General features: G+C 32.5%; 1 protein-coding gene across 1 annotated transcript in view; it reads right to left on the reverse strand.

The window, feature by feature from the left end:
• Positions 1-25332, reverse strand: part of LOC149572468 (bifunctional pinoresinol-lariciresinol reductase 3-like) — a 136851-nt gene that overhangs the window by 32906 nt on the left and 78613 nt on the right. Inside the window, exons 2-4 of the mRNA XM_089811378.1 lie at positions 10273-10419; positions 9496-9745; positions 9207-9407 (exon numbers count right to left, since the gene is read on the reverse strand). Of these exons, the coding sequence (XP_089667504.1) occupies positions 9247-9407; positions 9496-9745; positions 10273-10419 (558 nt within the window). The 3' untranslated portion in view covers positions 9207-9246. The remainder of the gene's footprint in view (positions 1-9206; positions 9408-9495; positions 9746-10272; positions 10420-25332) is intronic.

Genomic DNA, 25332 nt, shown 5'->3' on the forward strand with positions numbered 1-25332 from the left:
GCATCCTTATACAAAATATTAATTACAATTTAGATTCCAAGCTCAAATCTTCTATCTTCTACTCCTCAAAATTCTACTTCCTACTTCTAACCAAGCTTCTTTTATAGCTAGTTAAGCGACAAGTCAACTAGTCATGCATTTAATTACATTATAGGTCTATTCTTGGAAGAGTAAACCAAAAAACCAAGAAAAGGACAATATAAAATCACACACACGTAAATATATGGCCACACATGTGTAGGGAGTCACTTATTGACTACACAAAACACCACATAAGAATAGGAAACTACACCAATTGAAAGAATACACCTCATTGAATGAAAACATAAAGAAATTGATACTGTAAAGAATATTAAAAAACTCAAGGAATATGAAACATTAGAACTTGTGCACTTAAGAAAAGGATCTAGGATCTAGGTCCTCTAGATGATAACAACTACACACAATCTAAAACCAAAAGTAGAAACAACAACTTTGTAAACATTAAATAGGTAGAAAAATAAGAAACATATGTGGTTGATACAAAATTTCTCATAATCACAAGACGCTCATGCATCAAGTACACTGAGTATTATTCCTTCTATGACATGTGTGATATAGTGCATTATAATCCAAAGGATCACTAAATTTTCCCCTAAAATTTAATCAAGGACAACCTTTAATAGTGAGAAGTGGGTAACCTTTAATATTGAGGAGAGGTTGATTTATATTAACTTGATTAAGATCTAACATCTTCATATGCTCATGACTAGAATGGAAACCATTAAGGAGATGGTCATTATCCTCTTATTCCAAGGAATCCATAGAATAGGGATTGTGGATTTCCATTAGTGGTTCCTCTTTACTAGGAGTGTTAAATGAAACCAAGGTTAAATTCATAAAAGTGTTTATAACATCTTCTTTTTCTCTAAAATATCACTAAGTTTTAGGAGAAGAAGAAATATCAAGCTTGACATGGTGAAAAGAAAAGGCATTAATCATCATGCTAGATTTTTCATGAGGAAAAGAATATTCAACATCCTTCTCTAGAGGTTCATCCTTAATACTGATATTATCAATAAAGGGAACATATTTATCAATAAAGAATACCATATAAGAAGAATAATCATGAGTTAAAGGAAGGTATACAAAGGTGAGAGGATTGAAAGAGTATATAGAAGCACCCTCAACCAATATTCCCCCATATTCAAGGCCTAAAGGAGGAGAAAGGCCAATAAGAATCCACCACTCATATCCATAAAGACGAAGATCATATGGTAAAGATAAGTTGATAGGAAGATGGAATTTAAGGTCAAAGATAAGGTAATGATGTTTGGAATATGTTTTGAATAATTTTTGGAGCATAAGAAAAGAGAAGCACATATAGAGTAAATCCAACTAATCATTTTTTCATTAAAGTGTATAGAAGATCCAATAAACATGTGAATAAAAAGGAACAAAAAATAAATAATTTATGTTGCAATATCCATGAACAAGAGAGTTAGCTAAGAATATCTAAATACTAATAGTGCAAACAAGAGTAGATATAGATGCAAAAAGCAATCAAAGATATGAAAATCTAACTCCAAAATCAAGCACAAGGAGGGAAAGTGTGTGGGTCCACCAAATATCTATTCACACACAAGAGAATGGAAAAGGAGAATTTAACACCACAAAATAAATAGTTGACATATTCAAGTTCACCAAAGAAGTATAGGGGGGAATGTGAATCAAGGGTATAAAACCCTAAGTTCATCACATAACCACAATTGCACAACAAAAAGAGGGAGTCAATGAGAGTGACCTTTTCAATCCCAACTCTAAGGTAACTAGATGTAAGAATATTAGTTCTAACCAAGTGATAAGGGAACTTTAATTCAAGCAAACTTCTTAAGGTTATAGGGTTGGATAAAGAACGCAAAAGTCCTTAAAACCCTAATATAAAAATATCTATGAAGATAAATTAAGTAGATGTGAAACACAAGAATTAAAGGTAAGGAAATGGAAATGTGTTTTGGAATATAGAAGGAAAGAAAATTTACCTTGTGAAATATAAACCTATAAATGGGTTGTCAAATGACCTCCAAAATGGTAACTAATTCCGTATAGACTGAATCATAAACTATGAAATCTAAAAAACCTAAAAATTATTTGGTTGTCTCTTAGAGATGAACTAGATGATTAGGGTTAACATAGTCACTATTTTGCATTAGGGTTGACCCATTTCATGTTGAAGGAATGAGAGTAACACTCTTTTTTGTAGTTCTAAAAAAGATGAAAATGGTACTCATATTTGTAACCTATTTTTCAATTGGATATGCACAACCTACAAGAAAAATAGGCTTTTTTAATAGGGGGTTGCCTCAATAAAACCCCAATTTAGGTATTAACCTTGAACTGAAAAATTGTAAAGTAAGTGTATGAATTCACCTTATGATAGTAGAATTTATTGAATTTCTTTTAGTGTGCTTACTTGAGTAATTAATTTGGACAAAGAAGATAAATATGAATGGAAATGGAATGTGCAACAAAGGATCTTGAAGAACATCTTGTTGGATAAACTCTTTCAATGGCTTGATGCTTGAATCCTTGTTCTTCAATAGAGAATATGGCCGAATGATGCTTGAAGACTTGAATGCTTTAAAACTTGAAGGCTTGAGTTCTTGAACTTGAGTGCTTCATCTTGTGCATGAAATATGAGATTGTTGATGAGAAATGTAGAAATAGATGGTTTATAAAGGGCTCATATTTGGCTAATTCTTGTGGGTCAACCCACCAAGAAATTAACTCCCCAAAGCTATCTAGACAAATGACCCAAATAGAGAACCCAAAATAGGGCCCAATTAGAGATGCATTGCATTCTTGATTGGTTTGTTAGCATCCTTGATTGGTTAGATATGCATTTCATCCTTGACAACTAGTGTCCAGAACCTCTAGGATCCCTCTAAGATCCCAAATGGGGTCCAAAATCTAAAAAAATAGTCATAGAGTTTGAGATATAGTCATTTTAGTATGGAGAGTAGATTTTAATTTATTAAATTAAGGGAAGGGAGGACCTAGGAGGATAGGTCTGACCTTGATCTTTACACCATGCAAATAGGAGCTTTAAGGAGGATCTAGTATATTTTATCCCAATTCCACCTAGGAGAAAGGATAGAAAAGAGAAGAAAGAAGGAGAGGTGGAAGGAAATTGATGATCTCACAATAAATAGGTACCAAAACTTCATTAAATTGGAGTGCTTCCAATTTAATATAGTATAGTTCCTATATCCTAGAGTAAAGATTCCTTGACTAAAATAAATTCAAAGGGGAAGGAATTATGGGGAGATGGAAGAATGCAGTGCTAGTTTTCATCAATTCCATTATCTAGGTAGGTAGTTTCAAATGATTTCATGAACAATTTGTTCTCTATGTTAAATTTTTTATGTCACTAAGATTAATTTCTCATATTGGATTCTCTCTTCACTATCTCATTCCAGTGGGGCTTCATCTATATTGAGGTCTCATACTTAAATTATATATTTCAACTTTTGATTCCTTTCTCCTAGTTTAGGTCTTAATCCTTCCCAATTGTGCACCCCAATTTAATGATTGATCTCTACAATGAGAAATAAATTAATGAAGCACCATCCTATTATATTAAAAAATTTCCCCTAGTTATTTTAATAGGGCCAACCCTTTTAGAAAATCTAAAATAAAAACCATGGGTAAAGGTAAAAATATGATTATGAAGGATGCCCTTGAAGTATTTAATAGTTTGTATTCCTCTCAGCCTTTGGAGTTGGATTAGACCATGTTTGATACCCTGCAAAATAATAATAATCAAACTCTTGAGCCCTCATACCCTAAAAATATTTCACCTTCTATTTTCCCTCCCCACTCTCTTAACGATACATTATATGGATACCCTTAGACTATGATCAAATTAGATAGTTTATGTGTCCATGAAGTGGTTGTTAATATAGCTCCAGACTTCCAAAGATAATATTAATGGAATTGAGGCCCTTGGGAAAGTTGGTGGTAGGGAAAGGGGACTATTCTTAGTTTGTTAAAGATACAATCTATCTTTGGAAGTGATAGATGAAATTTTAAAATTAGTTCGCAAAAATTGGGATTTTATTAAGGAATAGGTTAAGTAAATTTGTTTTTGATAAGGTAAACAGGTTTTAAGGGGTCCTGAAACCCATAAGTTTAACAACAAGAAAGGCTGAAAATAAGCGAAAAAATGCCCATCCAAAACATAAGCCTTACGGCTGAAAATAAGCCCAAAGGCCCAGCCCGAAACAACTGCCCACTAAAAAGGCCAGAGAACCAACCAGAAAAACAGAGACTAGACAAAAAGCCAAAGCCAGGAGAAACAAAAACCAAAGGATAGAGACCCAACCTAGCAGACTACTTCTCCATCTCGAGCATGGTCTGGGCAGCTTCGGCGCACTCTTGTTGCTCTTCTGCCTTATGATCCTGGGGGTTTGTCAAATCCTGCTCCATAGTGCTATCCTTGGCTTTATCCACATCCAGCCTATCTTTGTCTCTGTTCTGTTTATCATCTTCCTCCATCTGGTTCCTGTCTTTGAGATTTTCCAAGAGAGAGAGGATGTTGTCATTGATCGAAGCGAGGAGGGAGATCATTTGACTTGCCAGGTTGTGATTGTAGTTCTCAATATTTTTTACTCTCCTCTCCATCAGAGTCTCCCAGCTGTTCCGGTCACCTTGGCTTTCTGCACCTGTCTTGATCTTGATTTTTTCCATTTGGGAAACCCTATCTCTGACATCCTCAAGCTCATGGAAAAGCCATTTAATTGATCTGAAGTTGTCGATCATGCTATTGCAGGCATTGTTCAACAGATTCATGCCCATTTCTCTTGCATTATCAGAAATAGCCACTATAGTCGGGTTAATTAGCTCATTGAGTCTAGGATTCTTGAGGTCGTCCACCAGGAGTTGGGGGTTCATCACCTTTCTGTAGATTCCCATAGTGGTCGTTCTCACATTGAAGTTCTTCCAAGCCTTCCTTCTGTTATTAACTTGCACTTCCCCCTCAATCTGTCCAGAGTTGTCATTTTCCTCCAAAGGAGGCTGAGGATGTATAGGGGAGAGTGGAATGGGCAGAGAATCCTTTCCCTAACTACTGGAGCTCTCCATGGTCTCTCCCTCCCTCTTCTATCTTTTTCTCAGTTTCTCCTCATCCAGCTCCTTTTTCAAAACCTTGTCAGAATCATCAGTATCCATTTCCTCCTCCACCTCAGCAGAGCCAGTTTTAGCTGGGGTATGACCTCTAGGGCTCTTTCTGCTGGGTAATTTGATAGAGGGGTAATCCTTCTTATGGCTTTTAGTCTTCTTACCTGAATGCTCAAAAACCTCATCAGAGTTGATGCTCTCGACATTGTCAAAATCTGAGGAAAAACTGGAGTTGCTCTTGTCAACATCCGCCCCCTAGATAGGGTTTTTGCTAATGGTTTGAGCATGGAAATGCTCATGAATCAAAAGTAGAAGACCCTCATGCAATGCCGAGTTGATGGTAGCTTTCTTTTTAAAACTAGAAATGGCCTTGTTCTTCGAGTTAAAAAGATAATACGGGAGGGAGATCTTACTACCATGGCGAAAATGATTCAGAATCACAAAATGGTGAGTCCTAACCCTATCAAACCTGGGGTCTAGGGTTATATATTCAATGACAGCGTAGAGAACATGCCTCCAGAGCTTCTTTATAGTATTCGTTACAAAAAATTTCTCTTTCTTGCCCAGCTTGTTCAGCTCTTCAGTGTTTTTCACAAAATCCTTGATTGCATTAGAAGACATCTTCTTGTCTCTGAAGAATTTATGCCCCTCCATCTGAATCCCCGTGACTTCAGCAACCACATCCTCAGTAATTTGAAAGTAGACCCCGTTCACCTTAACCTTACCATTATTCCATGAATTCACCATGCTGTTAGTGATCTCAGGATCCGAGCCATGAAGTTTCTCAAAGAAATTAGTAACCCCACCCTTTTCCAGCTCTCTCCAAACTTTGGCCTTGTTCTTCCACTTCTGAACTTCCCCCACCGACTCCTTTCTGCTCCTCTCACCTGTCATGTTTACTTGATCAAATTCCACAATTCTCATGAACTCTGAACTGTGCAAGTTATTTGCATTCAAAAAAATGGTGATGTTTCTTTTATGATACCCGTGAATGTACCCTTTTCTGAAAATAATGGTATCGTCCTTTCGAACGTGTCGAAATGTTAGAGGAAACCCCTTTTGCTGGTGAAAATCACGATGCCAATAATGGCACTTACCATTTATTAAGCAATCTTTATTATCCATAATTGCATTGGATTTGAGCCATCCTTCCCAAGATTTTATCTTGGTCGATAAGCAACTTTGCCTCCGCCAAAAAATCTTTTTCGGCATGCCAGGTCAGATTATTGGTGGCGTTAACCCCTTTATTAGAAAACCAATCAGTGACTAGGTTTGCCTCTCTATAAACATGAGTGACGTGGACCTTATCGAACTTTGTGAGAGTGGCGCAAGTAAAGAAAATAAAAATAAAATTGTATGTCATGTTGCTAATGTTAAAAATAATTAAGATAATTTATTTGAAAGTTGAATGAGATATTTTATTTTAGTTGCTTAAGGAGATGATGGATAATAATTAAGGATCTATCCTAGTTTTTAAGGATGAACTTGAGAAAAGGTATGCTAAAAGGAAGAGGAAATAAATGATAGCTAAGAGGGTGAAAAATTTCTTGGTACTTCATCTTTTTTGCAATTTGCAATGAACTCAAAATGTCTCCTTCTTTAACATTATGAAGGAATCATTTGAATCAAGAGTGGAAGGAGGTTAAGGCCAATTCTCTATAGTCTTCTTTAAACACACATTTTTATTTTTATTCTCTTTTTTCTGTTTCTTTCCTGGTTCTTTTTCTAGTTTATTTGTTGAGAATTTTGTTCATTGGGTTCACTCCTTGTAAATTAACTTTTTTTTTTTACATTTATCTTGATGTAAAGGTTCAATCTACCTCTTGATTTAATTAATTAAAAAAATGGTATAAAATATATTCAATTAAAAGAAGGAGAAAAAATTAGACAATCAAATGATAAGTATTTGGATATAAATGTCATCTACAATAAATATGATGTATTGATTTTTAAATATATTAAAGATTAAATGATTAAGTAAATATTTGGGATGACCTATAAATATTATTAGAGACAAATATATGTCATGCCTAATACATCCCTAATGAAATAGATTGGGTGATAGAAAATAAATCATATCAGTTAGTCAAAGAATAATTTGGAATAAGAACAAACACAATCGTACTTAAGAAGCCAACAAATCCCCTCCCCCCTTAGTGTTTTTTTGAAATGTTGGATATGAGGGTCATGTTTAATTAAAGGCATTGAATTTTTTTAATTAAATCCTAACAAGACTTTGATTCATCCATAACTCCAAACAATAGTCTCCTTTTGAAGGAACTCTACACTAAATTTGTATTATGAAGAGTTGGAATATTGTTGTATTCAAGAGGAAATATAGCTTAAATATTTACCATTCAAAACTATTTAATTTATTCATTCTACATCAAGACCTTATATTATAATTATGTCATTTCACACTTGAACAATCTTCAAAATAAAATTATCAATCTATATTTCATGCTATGATGTCCATAGCCTATCCTTTCAATGAGGTTGTGCAAGACTTTTCTTTTGTTCAAATTATGATTTCACATTTTAATATTATCTTTCCAACTCACTAGATACCTATTATTATTGTAATTTCCCTAAATAACTATAAAATTTTATGTACATTGCATGATCATAGAAGATGCACCTAACAAACATAGAAATAAGCAATATTAGATACAACCAATATCACTACTTCATAAATAGGTCAAATAAACTCTATTATTGTACTTTCTTACTTGCATGTGCATGTATGCACACACGCACGCACACGCGCGCACGCGCGCGCGCGCACACACACACACACACACACACACACACACACACACACACACACACACACACACACACACACACACACACACACACACACACACGCCCATGCACACACACCCTCACACACAAGTAGTGTCTAAATATATTTTTCTATATATTATTAAGGATCTCAATTCTTATTTTGTTATTCTATTTTAGAGCATTAGAAAATGTAAATAGGTTGAATTAAGAAACTCCAAGGCTTGGCATAGCATGTCCAAAGTGGTGTTAATGATATCACCTAATTGACCTAGCCATGTTATTTTGTGCATGCTACTCATACAAAGAACATTATGTAATATTTTTACACTAGAAATTTAATTTATGAAAGAAACGATGTTAAACATAGAGACATCACAATGCAAAATTCAATAAGGTGATGCATGATGACATCTTGACAATGTAGAGTATATGGGAATACAAAATATGTTAATGTTAAACACTTAGTCCATCCTCTTGAGTTATTAGAAACAATGAACCATCGCTTAAGATATAAAAATATCTAATATAGTTATTTATCCTGACTCTTATGTTCATTGTTTTCTTTATATCTATAATCTATCCTCTTTTAGAAATGGTATGTTATAAATGTAAGATACATTTTTAATATTTTATCATTGACTTGACTTAAACTATAAAATTTTTAAAAATATTATAACCAAATTTAAATATACTTTAATAAATAATCTATATGATTTACAAATATTTATTTTATTAAAAAAAAGTATGAAACTAACATTTATTGTGAAATTTTAACAATAACTTACATACATACATACATGTATATGTTACATGTATACATATATATTTATATATACATACATATATATATATATGGATATATATATATATATACATATATATATATGTATATATATATGTGTATATATATGTATATATATATGTGTGTATATATATACATATATATATGTGTATATATATATACATATATACATATATATATGTATATATATATATACATGTATATATATACATACATATATATATATACATATATGCATACATACATACATATACATATATACACACACACATATATATAAATAATCTAGATTACATTTTAGTAATCTTAATAAGAGACATTCATTTACTTCATCACATGCATTTGAAGTAAATTACACAATTTTAGTGTTGCTATAAGATTTTATCCTTCTTCTTCTTTTTTTCTATTTTTATGCATTGAAATAGACTATATATAAAATATTCAAAAATTAGAGATTTACCTTCCATATTTAGAAGTCGATCTTCAGAAATGTAGATCTTTTATAGGTTCAATCCTGATAACCTCTCCCATATTTCAACTAATTCTTGTTGTGAAAGTATATTCTTTGGTGGTTTGATATACATAGTCTTGTTAAGGGTGCGAGGATCATCAATCGACTTGATTGTGTATATTCCAACATCATCTTCATCCACATAAACACCTAGAAATACAATATGCATACAAGAAATAAATATAATACATTTTAATTGTCTTTGTTTATATAAAATATCCACGTAGAGGAATATTACCTTTAACATTTCCATCTCCATAGATGAGTACTTTTTCTCGAGCAGGCATCATGCAGGGAATATCTTGCAATTGTGCTAGGCTTCCAACAAAGAATCCAGCAAATAGGTTTGATGAGACATATGTATAAGGAATCTTGGCCTCCTCAATGGCACGTCGAACCTTTCTCTTATCAATGAATGTAATGTTACCAGGTTCCAAAGGATTTTCCACAACATCTGGGTCCATCCCAAATTCTGAAGGAAGAAATCTCTATTTTTTCAAAACAACATAAAAGTCATACAACTTGCTATAAAATAAAGTTTGAAAATATGATTTAGTCACTATACATACATACATAAATAAATAAGTTAAAAATAATTTTATTAATTGAAAAAATTAAATATTTTACATAGTATCATAGTCAACTAGAATACCATTATATATTTCAATTATTTCTTAATTAGCCAAATTTCTTACAATCAATCTTAGTCATCATACGTAATATCATCATGAATAGTCTCTTTTAACAATGTTATGTTAACAAGATTTCTAATACTACTTAAAATGTGCATTTTAAATACTATTCACTTACTACATATATGAGAAAAAAACATTTATTAATTAGAAAAAGTATTCAACAAATAATTTTTTTTTTATATCATGCCCAAATAGAATGCTATTATATTTTGTAAAGTATATTGTATATATATAATATCTATTTTCTTAGATCTAATTATAACGTACAATAACATAATTTTTCTCTATATTGATTTTATGTTTGAATAAAATCCTCTTGCCTTAATATGGTCACATTCTTTGATGGCCTCCACAAGTTTGAGTTGTTCAAGTATATGGTGGTGCACCACACCACCTGAAATAGCACTGATCACAACATCTACTTCTTTTAAGACATCAACAAGCTTTTGCTGGTCGTCCAATGAACCCTGCATAGTATCATGAAACTATATTCTAAATTTTCAATGAAATAGATAGATATATGAATGAATAATGGTTTAGTGTTGATAACTTCTATTTCAAAATTGGATTATGTGAGCATTCTATATAAAAAAATCAATAAAAAAAATGACTCTATTATATAATTTTTAACAATTAAACATTTATGATATTAGATTTCAAAATTTAATAGTATAAATAATTAATATTTTTAAATCAACAAACTAGATAAACTTAATCTAGAAAATTATTGATAAACTATTAATAATATTACACTACAATCTATTATATTAGCAATAATTTCAAACAAAATTCTTTAAAAAATATGAAGCTAATATCAATTTTTAAGAAAATAACAATCCTTGAACATTAGATTTTCATAATCTACAATGCTCATAATTTGTAACAAAACAAATAGATCTAACAATAGAATTTGTAACAACCAACAATTCATGAGATTTCTATAATAATAATAATAATAATTATTATTATAGTTATTTGAACTCCATTTGTGCAAATAATTTCAACTTTATATACATATAAAACTACTATTAGATGTTATGTCAAAATAAAGTTTTTCTTACCTCAACAAGTTTGGCACCAAGTTGTTTGAAGGATAAAAGCATTTGTACTTTGTCAATGTCAAAGACTACTTCTAGCCTGAACAAAACATAAGTAAGATGACCTTCATGATTAGTTTTCCTATAAAACTAGTACCACCCACTATTATGGAAACTTTAGAACAAATTTTTCTTGGCAATAAATTGACACAGTGAGTGCCAAGTTGCTCAACATCTTAAGTAGTTGAGTGATAGACAATGTCAAGCTTCTCAACAGTAATGGGACCTTAGTGACTCAGTCTCCATAGGAAAGAACTCAGCAAAAAAAAGGCTCAGAAAACACTACACCAAGTGAAATTGGTCAACTTGGTCATGGAGGGGACCAAGTGAGCTTGGATAATACAGTGACCGAGTGAGCTTAGTTAGCACTAAGACCAAAAAGGTTTGGTAAAGACATGGACTAGATCAACACTAGAACTAAGTTAGGGTAGAGAACTTGGTTAACAAGGATAATGAGTTACTTGGTGACTAACCTACAGTCTAGTTTCTTCCACTATTAAAGCATAGAGATAAAAACAAAGAACTTGTAACTCTATTCTTCTCTAATAGTAAGCACAATGTAGAATAGATAGGAATAGAAATGACAACAAGCCAAATAACTGGAGATTCACTAATATGCTTACTTTCTTTATTTCTATTCAAAAACCTATTCAACCATTGTAGATTTGGAAGCATATGGCTTCAACCAAAATCAAAATACTCTAACATACAACTTCTTTTTGTAATATTAACTTACAACACTAGAAGGTTGTATACAATAAAGTCTAGAGCAATCACTACTTCAACAGGACAAACAAAATGAACATACAAAGAATAAAAGATCAAGACTTGTGCTGCTTAAACCTTTGATCTTCTTCCTAATTTCTTGAACCTTCCTTCTACTCTCTGAAATCTATTCTCTCTTCAACAATTCTCTATCCTTTCTCTTCTTATCAAATGAATGAGCATTCTCCCCTTTTTTCTAATCTCAAAAAAATTCCTTTCATTATTGGATTTGAACTCATATATCAAATTTAATGTTTCTGATGGGTAGGTGGATGATTAGCTCAAGGGGTAACTAACAATTTTTAATACTCCCCCTTTATCCTAAACCAACAAGTAAGTATCACTCCCGATCCAAATCAATTATGCCAAGACTACTTCTTAGGTGCATATAAGTTGCTATGCCCAGTGGCTTAGTGAATATATCTACTAGCTGCTACTCAAACTTATAAAATTCCATCTTAATTTTTCCATTCTCCACTAGCTCTCTAATGAAGTGATATCTAATCTCAATGTGCTTTCTTCTCCCATGGAATACTAGATTCTTCGAGAGTGCAATTGAGGAAATGTTGTCACAAAAAAATGTGGTTTTATCCTCTTCTTTTTCATTCAAATCTGCCAAGATTCCCTTAGCCAAATATCTTGACATGCTTCAACATTCACTTCTATGTAGTCAACCTCTATTGTAGATTAAGAAACAATAGGTTACTTCTTGGATGCCCATTAAATTTCACTTGAGCCCATATGAAACATATAACTAGAAGTTCTCTTCCTATCATTTAGACATCCAACCCAATCACTATCGGTATACCTACTCAACTTAAAATCATCATCAACAATGTACAAAATGCCAAATCCCTTGGTATCATTTGCATACCTTAGTATCCTCTTTCTTTCTTGCCAATGGGAACCCTTTGGTGTTTCCATAAATCTAGAAATCAAACTTATTGCATGCATCATGTTAGGCCAAGTGGTGCAGGAGAAGCTAGCCATCATATAATTACAAGAGATCATAATGAATATTTTAATGATTTATTTTCCTTCATATTAGTTTCAATGCCATTCTATGGAATCCAATTGAATAGAAAATTTGTAACAAAAATGTAATGTTGGCCACATTGTCATAGTTATGGTCCTAATTGGTTTAATATGTAAAAATTTGTAAAATGACCCTTGAAGGAATAATAACCATGTAAAAGGTTATTAAATGTTCATTTCAATAAGTCTTTAATGTTTATGCAAAGTCATGACATCACATTTGTCAAAAGTCTCAAAAGCTTTCAAGAAGGTGAAGAGTTGCAAAAAATGCAACAATGTAAAATTGCATTAAAGTTGTAAAAGGAAGTCCAAAGGTCATGGGTGGTATTTTTAAGGTCTTAAATGGTCAAGAAAATATAAAATTAATTTTATGGTCAAATGAAATCAGAATGGAAGGAAATGGTAACATTTGAAACAAATTTAGAGTGATTGCAACTCATTATTTTGATTGGCTTTCTAGTTCTCTTGTTGTTTTTAGGTCTAGTACATCCATGTACAACCTAAAAATGATGTATTATTGATATGATATAGTATGAAAATGAATAATCCTTCCATTTATTTTTGTTTAAGTTTATTTCATTCATATTTGAGAAAGTTATGAGCATTCTATGGATGATAGTTTTTATAGATTTTCAAATTATAGTCATATTGAAGCAACATGTATGGATACTTAATTATTGTTTCAAGGGATGAAACTTATATTTATGGAAAGAGTAATGAATAATATTTTTATTGAAATTGATTTGGTACATTTTTGTTAATTTTTGTGTAAGTTATGACTATTTTAGTGAAAATTGATTTTTAACCATCTTCAATAGAGTCATAGAAAATGGATCTTGGTGTAGAGACCATAACTTTGAATTCTACCATTGGATGTTTCTAATGTTTTAATATGTTGTTGGATTAATCTATCCTAATGTGGATGGATGGATTGAAGACATAAGATTTGGCTTAAAATTTATGATTCTCTATATGCAAGCTTGTCTCGAATGGCAAAATTGAAGTCTATGTTTTCAAGTTTGATTTGTTATTTGATAATGGTGATCTGATGGATGATTGTATTGGGAAATATGTATTGATGTATCTAGAATGTTGAATAAATTTTATTCAAGATGGAAATTAATGAGTGATATGAGGGTTCTTGAAGTTTTATTTTATACTTGCATCAAATTGGTATTAGAGCAAGAAGCTCTTGAGATTGTAAAGGATTCATACCAAGACCTTGTTGGAAAGAAGATGAATATTTGGTTTCTATTGAGCCATCATTATGCACGATGCTTAATGACAAGAATCCTTTCAAAATCCTCTATTGAAACATTGGTCTAGGATCAACCCCAAGGTTCTGGGTGATCTTGCGACCTACTAGAATCTGCTCAATAGAAGATAAATGTGAGTGTTCATAAGGAGGCCTTTGCTAGTTCAAACCAATTTTGGATAACATTACTAGTCTGCTTGCTATTTAAAAATCAAAGAAAAAAAAAAGATATGTTTTTGGTATTTTCTATTTTTAAATGAATGCAATCTAACAATGTAACTATATGAATTCTTAATTTAACCAGGTGTTGGCAAAGAAAATAACAAAGATAGGCTAACAAGAAATCCAAGAAAATAATATGAAAAGTAAAATCCTAATAGACATAAGCCGAAAAAACAATGTGTTTGTGAGTTAAGCCTTCAAAAAAATTGGTAGGTAACCAATGAAAGTAGGAGCAACACTTCCTTAATTCCACCGATGCAATCATCAATGGGGAATTTAGTAATTGTAATATGTTTCACTTTTCATCAAATTGCAAGGCCATGGAAAGTGTGCTCATGCAAGACAAAAAGCTATGCAGGAACAATATGGCGATCTCTTCTTGAACTAAGCACATCAAAAAAATTTGTAGACCTATAGAAAACACCAAAATTAAAAGATCGCACAACCATAATAATGCAATAAAACTATTGGCTCAATTACATTCCATGAACATACATTCAAAAAATATAACACACTTAGGCAAGAATCATTACACTCGAAATGCAATCACCAACAACATTTATTATTGTATCAAAATAATGGTGGCCCAGAATACATATTACATTATTGAATTTATAGGAAATCATCTCCTCAATTTTTTTTGAGAGTGAGAGAACTCTTTATGCAAATATATGCATCTAAAATAATAAAACAAATCTATTTATGTACAAACTGACTCTCTAACTGGTGCTTAGTAGGACTCTATCTACTTTATATCATTAATTAGATGCATAAGCCTTTACATGTCATAAAAAAAAAAAAGAATGAAAGAATAAGAAAGAGAAAGCCTTTAGATGATGTACAAAAGTAAATAGAAGTGGAAAAAATAGAAGCTCCATCTTCAGTAGGCATCCATAGGAGTTAAACTATTGTCAGAATGTGTTTCCAATGCATGGAAAGCTCTAAATTTAAAACTGGTAGTTAATTATCAGCACACCTCTAAATTCTTCAAAATATTCTAGAACACCATTGAAGAAGCACACTTATGCATTTGGCACACCAGTGCACTAGTATGAAATTTGTGCAAGGTGCTCAATTTGCCAAAAAATCAAAATTCTCAGTTTTGAAAATAATTTCTAGGTTTTTCTCAAATGTGGTTTTAGATCACTTTTGTGTACCTATTTTTATCCTTTTGATGATTTATACCCTCTTTATATCCAAAAGCTTTCATATACTTAAACTCCTTCTGCTTCTAAAATCCTAAGGCACCTGTGTTGAATCTTGTCATTGCATAAGATGAGGAACCTATTTTGGTTCATGTGTCCAACCTTTGTATCTTTGATCTTTTCTTCCCTCCAACTACTTAATCCTTCTTGGTTAGAGACCAAGTGATCTAGATTATCCAAAATGATCAAATGTTTGAAACTTTTTCACAAGATTTTCTAGGCCTTTTTTAACTGGCTTTTTCGGAGCTCTTCTGCTCAAAATTTCAAGTTGAAACTTCCATCAGTCCCTAAAATTGGGTATCTAAAGGCTTGCTATTTTAGGGATTAAAATTATATTTTCAGTTCCTCTTTCCAATGGCATAAACAAATTTGATTTCTGAGCTCTAGGTCAAAAGTTATGACCCTGACAAGTTAAGGATAATTTTTTACCTACACAAAGAAGCAAACATTAGTCTAAAGAGTTGAAAAACTTAATTTAAATATAACCTAACTACAATAAAAACTGACACAAAACCCTAAAACCCAAAAAATATATTAAAAAGACCTAAAATCCTAACTAAAACCTCTAGAAGATAGAAAAGAGTGCACCTTTTTCCTTATACAACTCTAATGTATGAAAGTGCATGATTGTGCACCTAGAGGTGTGCAACAGTGCACCCAAATAGGTGCGTTGTTGTGCACCCTTTTTTGGGTGTCTTAATGTTTCTTGTCTTTGTGTGTGTAGGTGAAAAGGGCAAGGTGGCATAGTAGAACACCTATTTCAGCTATGTAGGTGCAATATAGAAGGCTCAGAGGAAGAAAACAAGGTGAAAAATGGGAGGGGGTCTAGTGCACCTCTTTGGGGTGTGCGGCTTTAGTTGTGTAGGTTTGATATAGAAGGCTCAGAGGAAGAAAACAATGTAAAGAGGGGGAGGGGGTCTAGCTCACCTCATTGGGGTGAGCAGCTATGCACTTGAAAGAGGAAGTGCCTTCTCCAATTGTGTTGGCACACTAGCACACCTAGGGAGGTACACTGGTGTGCCATTTTCTTGCAAAAATGACTCTCTCTTAAATGATTATGATTTTTCGAATCAAGGTTTTGATGCCAGGACCCATATTAGCTAAAAGTGCTAGGAAAAACCCTAAAAAAAGGACTCAAATCCTAGACTTGGGATCTAGAAAGCTAAAAAATAAAATAGGGGGTCTCCATTTCTAGGAAAAATGGGGCATGCATTGTGAAACCACAAAAAATAGCCCCAAAAAAAAGGAAGAAATGACAAAGGCATTCCTTCATCAACAAACATTCCTATGATATGTATCCAACACCAACTAAATCTCGAACACTTCAAGCATATTTTGAGTCACTTTTCAGTCAAATCCTCAAAATCTCAAATCTCCAAGTCCAGTGTGTGTTGAGTGTGTTTATTTCCTTTGAAATCTTAGGATGTAGTCTATCAAAAAAAATTGACAACTTGGAAACAATCTTCCACCCCATTCTAGTCCATTCATCAAGAATCTTCATGAAAGTTGTTTGTCAATCCTTTGTCCAACCAAATGAGAGAATTAGTTCTAAGGGCTCTTGATGGGTTGTCACTTTTTCATTTGAAGTCCTTGGCAATCCTTTGCATATTTTCTCCATGTAGCTCATAATATCACATTTTGATTATTTGATGAAGCAATGTCTTGGTACCAGATATCTTATTGAGAATGCATATACTTATAGCCAGATTACCTTTCTCAAAATTTGTAGAATCTTTCATTCTTAACACCTTTATTTCTTTTTTATTTTCTTTTTGTTTCCTAACCATGCTTAGACCATGTGGCCAAAACATTGGTGTCATTTCTTGGATTCGATCTTTTGTGAACATCCCTTCCATTCCTCTTTTAAGAACCTTTAGAAAACTCTCCTGCCAAACAATGATCTTAGCAATTCCTTCAAGATACCCTTCTATTTGAACTAGTAGGGTTTATACTATCCCTTGCTATCATCAACCTTGGTTCGAAAAGACCTAAGATAACCAATCTTTAAATTTTCAAAGTGTTGAAAACTTGCTGATTTGCAATTTTGAATTCAAGACTAAAAGTTCCCTATTACTACAAGTAACATCCATTCCTTAGTTGGTATAAGAAAAAAAATCATTAAAATATTTTGATAAAGAAATACCTCTTCCTAAAAGTCGAAACCAAAAAGTAGTTTAATGAGATATATCAAGATAAAATATTGAGTGCACTTAACCCATAGATTGATGAAACTTTGAAAGAAAAAGAAATGAAAAGAAAAAAATCCCAAACAAAAAAGACTCGACTCAACAAAAACTAACACCTAACTAGAAAGACTAAAAAAGACTAAGAAAAAAAAAACAAAAACAAAAACTTATATACAAAAAACCTTAAGTAATAAGAATGCAGGGTGGTTATTAGTAGATTTCTCATTATGTGCAACAGTAATGAACCACACCATATTGTTCTAAAAAATGTTGACTTGTCTTTGTACTCAAAAAAATAAAATTTGGACAATCTTTCTTCAAATTCCAAGCACAAATCACATAAAATTAGAAGTTGTGGTAACTCTCCATGACCATGATTAATCTAGAAACAAGTTCTCTTACCTTTAGCATCATATTCAAATTGAAAATCATCAAATTGAGAGGGATAATGGAAATATATCACCTGATCTAGTGAATCTCCCACCATAGGGGTACACTCACACATTGTAATCTCTCCTTTTGTTGGTCTTATCTCATAGTACACAACTTCACAGACACATGGAAACACTTTAGGTTCCTTCAGACTAGAAAATTCAATCATCAACCTTCCTTTGAAATTATAAGATTCATTAATATCATTGATCAAGATGTTTTCTACCTCATATCCCAAAGAAGCCTATTTAGAAATATATTTTCCCTCCATTGGGATCTCCCAAGCTAACATGAAATCAGGACAACTTTCTTCTAAATGGAACCCAAATGGATGGATTCTACATGACTTGGTTATTGCATGGTTTGATATATATGTAGAATACCCACAAATAGACATTTCCTTAGTCAAGCTTGAGACCAAATTGAGCACTCTATCCATTTCTTCTAATGAAAAATCTAATTTTGAAGGTGGTATCTTATCATTATCCAATGGGGAATCAACATCATAGTAGGAAGAATTGGTATCTACATCTTGATGACTTTCTAATTCAAAAATCTCACCAACTTTGGGATCACTTGCATTTCCATCACTTTTTTCAACTTCATGGAGTTTTGGAACTTCAAAAATTTTCCCATCCTCTAAATTTATTGGCATATCCACACTTATTGAAACATCAACACTTGGAAGAATTTCTTCATTGAATGGGAACACAAACTCCTCTTGATCATCTACATCATTTTGTCCTCCTATAGATTTATCATATGATTCAAACGTCATTGCACTAAACTGCAAAGATTGTTCCACCATGACTTGGGGAGGTTGATCCAAAACATTATTGGACCCATATCCATTTTCACTTGGACTCATACCTATAATACCATTGTTTTCATTGTTGATGTTATTGTAAAGGCCAAAATTTTGCCTCTGATTTTGAGAATAATTATTTTTGGTAGCAAGTTGTCTTGGATGATTGCCTTGGTTTCTTGAGGAATTTAACTTTATTTTAATGAGTTCATTGGATAAAAGAGACATCATCTCCTTCATGGCCTTAAATTCTCTATCCATATTATGTTGGAGTTCTTTCTTGAAAAGAACATATCAAATGAATTTAAACTTGATACTAGGAAACAGAGACAAGGATGAGCTAAATCCTATATTCAGCAAGGCTAAATCTCAGTTCTAGGCCAACATTAATAGATTCACTAAGACTCCCTTCACTTTAGGCTCTACTAAACCAAGATAGGGAAACCTAAGGGATTTATCTCATTAACTTGATACTTTTCTCTGCAAGATTATCCCCTATAGCAGAAATGGTCAATATTCTTCTATAATTTTCTAACAAACATTCTGACTGTAGTAGCTAATTACAACCAAAGAAAGTAACAACAAATAAGCCATGACCTACACTTCTATCTCTTCAATGCATGAAATTAAATTGATTTTTTGTTGTGATTGTTATGTAAAAAGGTGAATCAACAATTTACTCTTGAACCTTAGAATGGACCAATGCTTTATCCAATGGGATATAGAGGTAGAGATTAGCAGGTTTAGACCTTTTTTAATCAACTTGTGATTGAAAATGTCAACATTAAAATTTTAATTTCATTCTAATTCTCATCCTTTCCATAAACTCTAAACCTTACCAATTATAGAAAGTAATTACCTGATTCTTTAAATTAGTAGTAATCAATAAGAGACATACAACCTTTTGGATTGCATTAAACTAAAGAGAAACTTGTCTATTCAGTCCCAAAGCTATAGATATATGAAAAAGAGACAAAATTTCAAAGATAATGATATTTAAGGATAAATCCTTCAATTTAAATCTTAACACTATAAATTAAACTCATAGTATGACACAGTGATAAAACCATTGGTCCCAAATATTCCTTTTGTATTCAAGTATGCATACATGTGAACTCATTCAGATAACTACAGAATAAAAATGGATAGACTGCAATATAATACATGACACATATAAAAATTCTACAAACAACCGACCTCTACTTCTCATCTTGGAAACCCATATATAGGGTTGCAACAAGCTATAGATGAGAGGAGGACACATGTCAAAATTTTAATGGATACACCAAACTTTTGGAAGATGCATATAATAAATACACAGAACGTTCTTCCAAAAATATCGATAAAAAAGATAAGTAGCTGAGATGAAAAAAAGCATTAATGTTGAATCTTTGATCTTTTCTTCTCCATGTACTTTATCTACCTAGCTTGTAAAATATCTTAGCTACTTCATTGTTGAATTGATTGAGTACCAATACTCATCCTTCTTGTCTGTGATGATTCATCCATTCTGCTGCAAAAAATATAATTTCTCCCAGCTACACTTAAAACTATCAAATCTCCCTCATAACTGATGATGAAATCATATATGATCAAAATTTGTTCTCAAATCAAACTGGAAACATAATTTTGCATTTTTCACTAAGATCCCCCTGAAAACAAAAAAAATTGCCTATAGCTACTACTAGTCGATGCCTACTCAAAAACTAACTAGAAAAATGGAAAATTCATTTCTTTTCCAATTCCAATGGTATATCATACTGCACATTTCTAATATAAATCATGCCCTTGAGATTGATTTGAAATTTTTAGGCCCCAGGCCAAGAATAGAATATTAAATGAAAAATAAAACTATATAGTTGAAACTATATAATATTATTCAATTTATAATCCTTTCAACATTTACACATTGAAAATCTCTAATCTTTTAATTTTTATTCATTTTTCTTTTCCCTGATTGCCACTTTGTGCCAAGTGTTAGTATCTAATTTTCCATCACCACTTGGGCAGGCCCCACATCCTCATCAACAGTTGAAACATTTGAAATTCCCCTTTACAATATTACAACAAGCCCCTCATACTACACTTTCATAATATCTCACCTCTTCAATCTTGGCTTCCCCAATGATACGATGAACATCCTATTGTAGCATCATTAAGTTTTGAAAATCATGTTACGATCTTACAACATTCATAAGATCATAGGCCCTCATCATTCCTCCTCTGATCTTACAACTAATCATAATATCAGAGCTCTTGCTCTTGCCTTCCCCAATTTGTCAACAATATCATGGCATCACATCCATTTGAACTCCACCTTGTGATTTGACAATAATGGGTTTATCATAGCATCTCCCTGTCCTAGGATTGTAGCCTTTCATAACATCATTGACCAATATCCTTGCCTCCATAATCCTCTAATAAAGGCTAATTCTAGGATCATAGACATCCATTTTCCATGCCCCAAAGACATGAAAAAGTCAACCATCATAACATCGCACACCCCCAAACTAAGCCTCTTAATCCTCTAATCTATCTGTAATATCATGGGTCATCCTCTGTCTTTCCATGATCTTACAAAATTTTGTAAGATCATGGCCTCCATATTTGCACTTGGTGATCTCATGATGGGCCCCATCTTAGTAGTATCGTAGATACCAATTTCACTACTCCTAACAACATGATGAGCCTTTCATCATAACATCGGAGAAGATCACAACACAAACAAAATAAAAGGTTATGTAATCATACAATACAAAAGATATCATGTGATTGGGAAGGTTCAAAATTTTATCCATGATATCATGACACAACCTTAATTATGAGATCAGAAAAGGTTAACACCCTTTCTTACAATATTCCACTAACCCTCCCTCGTAACATCATAAGAAATAATGTGCAAGGAAAAAATAAAATCCTACTCACTTATATGGCCTAGGGTTAGGGATAAAAAATGATGGAGATCCTAAAAATTTTCTAGGGTTAAACTATGAATGAAAACAATATAAACATAACCCTATCAAATAATTTTTAAAAAAATTCCATCACAAAATTTAAATTTGTATCATCACTAGAAAAAGGAGCTATCATATTGTTCTCAAGTTTAGCAGGATGCAGCTACCTTCTACTCAAAGAAAGCACTCTTTTGAGACTCATACCCTAAATATGTAATTGTTGGCATTGGAGTAGCAATGAACTGCTTCGTGAATGTAACAACCTCTTTGAAGACATTTTCAATGGTATCAATGTCTCTGGGTGGGAGCCTTCTTTGAAAAATATAAGTTAATGAATCCATTCCAAAATAGATCTGGATGATAGCCTCTTGTGGTATGATGTAAGGAAACTCCATTCTTTGATACATCCTATAGAAGCAATGATTAAACTAAATAGTCTCATAGGGATCCCTCTTAATTGAGATGAACTAATGATGTAGGATAGCTAGATCAATATAGATCTTGACTTGTTCTAGAAACTTGCTCTCAAAAGAGTTCCAATCCCTTAGTGATGCTAGCAGTAGATTGAGGTACAAATTGAATTATGCTTGCCCCAAAGTGTAAGGAAAAAGAAGGCATATAATGTCTATATGCTAAATTTGGTTTCAATTATAGATCTCCTTGAAAATTTTAACATGATCTTGTATTGTTCATGATTCTCCATAGATGAACCATAGGCAAAAAAATTTAGGATTTGTGGGCAAGTCATGTAATGGTCCAGTTAGGTTAAAAGGTGAACTTTGGGCATTGAAGAAAGACATGGTGCATAATGATGTGAATATGTGAAGTAGAATGTAGAGTAGATGATGATTATGGAATATGTAATGCAAATGGGTGGAGTTCTTGGTATCTCTTTATCACTATGATGCTTGTGAAAGTAACTAAGCTCTAGGAACTTGTCTTTATTCTAGAAAAGTGCACCTCTGAAGAAGCACACTTTCTCAAAACAGCACACTAGCGCACCTTATGAAAATTCCTAGACTTAGAATTTTTATTATTATTTTTATTAATTTTTTCCTCTAATAATTGTAGAATTTTCAAATAGTAACTTTGGTTTTTTGAGCCGAATGGTTTTTAGGCCCTCCTTCTAGTGCCACTTCTATTGAGCTATCATTTTGCAGAATGCTTAACAACAGGAATCCTTTCAAACTCCTCTCTTGAAAAGTTGATCTAGGATCAACTCCAAGGTTCTAGGTGATCTTGCGACCTACTAGAATCCATGTAGTAGAAGATAAATGTGAGTGTTCATGAGGAGGCCTTTCCTGGTTTGAACCAATTTCAGATAAGATGACCAATCTACCTGCTATTTCAAAATTAACCACAAAAAAAAAAATGTTTTTGGTATTTTCTATTTTTAAATGAATGTAATCTAACAATATAACTATATGAATTCCTAATTTAACTAGGGGTTAGCATAACAAATAAAAAAGATAGGGTAATAAGAAATCTAAGGAAATACTATGAAAAGTAAAATACTAATAGACATAAGCCATGGAAACATTGCGTTTGCGAGTTAAGCCTTTGAAAAGATTGGTAGGTAACCAATGAAAGTAGGAGCAGTGCTTCCTTAATTCCACTAATGTAATCGTCGATGGGGAATTTAGTAAGTATAAGATGTTTCACTTTTCATAAGATTGCAAGTCCATGAAAAGTATTCTCGTGTGAGACAAAAAGCTATGCAGGAACAATATGGTGATCTCTTCTCAAACTATGTATGTCAGAAGAATTTGTAAACCTGTAGCAAACACCAAAATTAAAAGATCACACAACTAGAATAACACAATAAAACTATTGGCTTAATTACATTCCATGAACATACGTTCACAAAATATAACACAATTAGACAACAATCAGTACACTCCAAATGTGAGCACCTACAACATATATTATTGCATCAAAATAATGGTGGCCCGAAAGACATATTACATTCCTGAATTTATAGGAAATCATCTCCTCAATTTGTGTTGAGAGTGAGAGATCTCTTTAAGAAAATATATGCTTCTAAAATAATAAAACAAATCTATTTATGTACAAACTACTCTCTAAGTGGTTCTTAGTAGAACTTGATCCACTTTATATCATTAATTGGATGCATGAGCCTTTACATGTCCAAAAAAAAGAAAGCATGAAAGAATAAGAAAGAGAAAGCCTTTAGATGATGTAGAAGTAACCGAAAGTGGCAAAAATAGAAGCTTCATCTTTATTAGGCATCCATAGGAGTTAAACTACTGTCAAAATGCATTTTCAATGCATGGAAAGCTCTAAATTTAGAGTTGGGATATAACTATTGGTGCACCTCTAAATTCTTCAAAATCTTCTAGAACACCATTGAAAAATCACCTATGCACATGAAATTTGTGCAAGGTGCTCAATTCACCTAAAAATAAAAGTTCTCACTTTTGAAAATGATTTATGAGTTTTGCTCAAATATGGTTTTAGATCACTTTTTTGAACTTATTTTGATCATTTATACCCTCTTTATAGCCAAAATCTTTCATAGACTTAAACTCCTTTTGCTTCTAAAATCCCAAGGCACTGTGTTGAATTTTGTCATTACATAAGATGAGGAACCTATTCTGGTTCATGTGTCCAACCTTTGTATCTTTGATCTTTTCTTCTTTCCAACTGCTCAATCCTTTTGGGTCAAAGACTAGGTGATCCAGATTATCCAAAATGATCAAATGTTTGAAACCTTTTCACAAGATTTTGTAGGCATTTTTAAACTAGCTTTTTTGGAGGTCTTCTGCTCAAAAATTCAAGTTGAAACTTTCATTGCTCCCTAAAATAGGTTAGCCAAAGGCTCACTATTTTAGGGACTAAAATTACATTTTTAGTTCTTCTTTCGAATAGAGTAAATAGATTTGAATTCTAAGATCTAGGTCAAAAATTATGACCCCAACAAGTTAAGGATGCTTTTTTACCTACATAAAGAAGCAAACATTAGTCCAAAGAGTTGAAAAAAATTAATTTAAATATAACCTAACTACGATAAAAACTAACCCAGAACCCTAAAACCCTAAAAAACTATTAAAATGACCTAAAATCCTAACAAAGACCTCTAGAAGACAAAAAATAGCACACTTAGCACACCTTAGAGGTGTTCCTAGTGCGCCTTTTTCCTTATACAACTATAATGTATGAAAGTGTGTAGCTGTGCACCTAGGAAGATGCACAACTACGCACCTTCACTAGGGCATTTAGTGAATGCTTTTAAAGTTGAGTATTTTAAGTTTTGTAAAACAAAAAGAGGTGTGCAATAATGCACTTAGATAGGTGTGCTATTGCACACCCTGTTTTGGGTGTCTTGATGTTTCTTGTCTTTGTGTGTGCAGGTGAAAAGGGCAAGGTGGTGCAGTAGCACACTTATTTTAGCTATGTAGTTGCG

The sequence above is a fragment of the Cupressus sempervirens genome, chromosome 2, assembly GCF_028749045.1.
Source record: "Cupressus sempervirens isolate cs-2001-9-10 chromosome 2, ASM2874904v1, whole genome shotgun sequence".
Classification (NCBI taxonomy): Eukaryota; Viridiplantae; Streptophyta; class Pinopsida; order Cupressales; family Cupressaceae; genus Cupressus; species Cupressus sempervirens.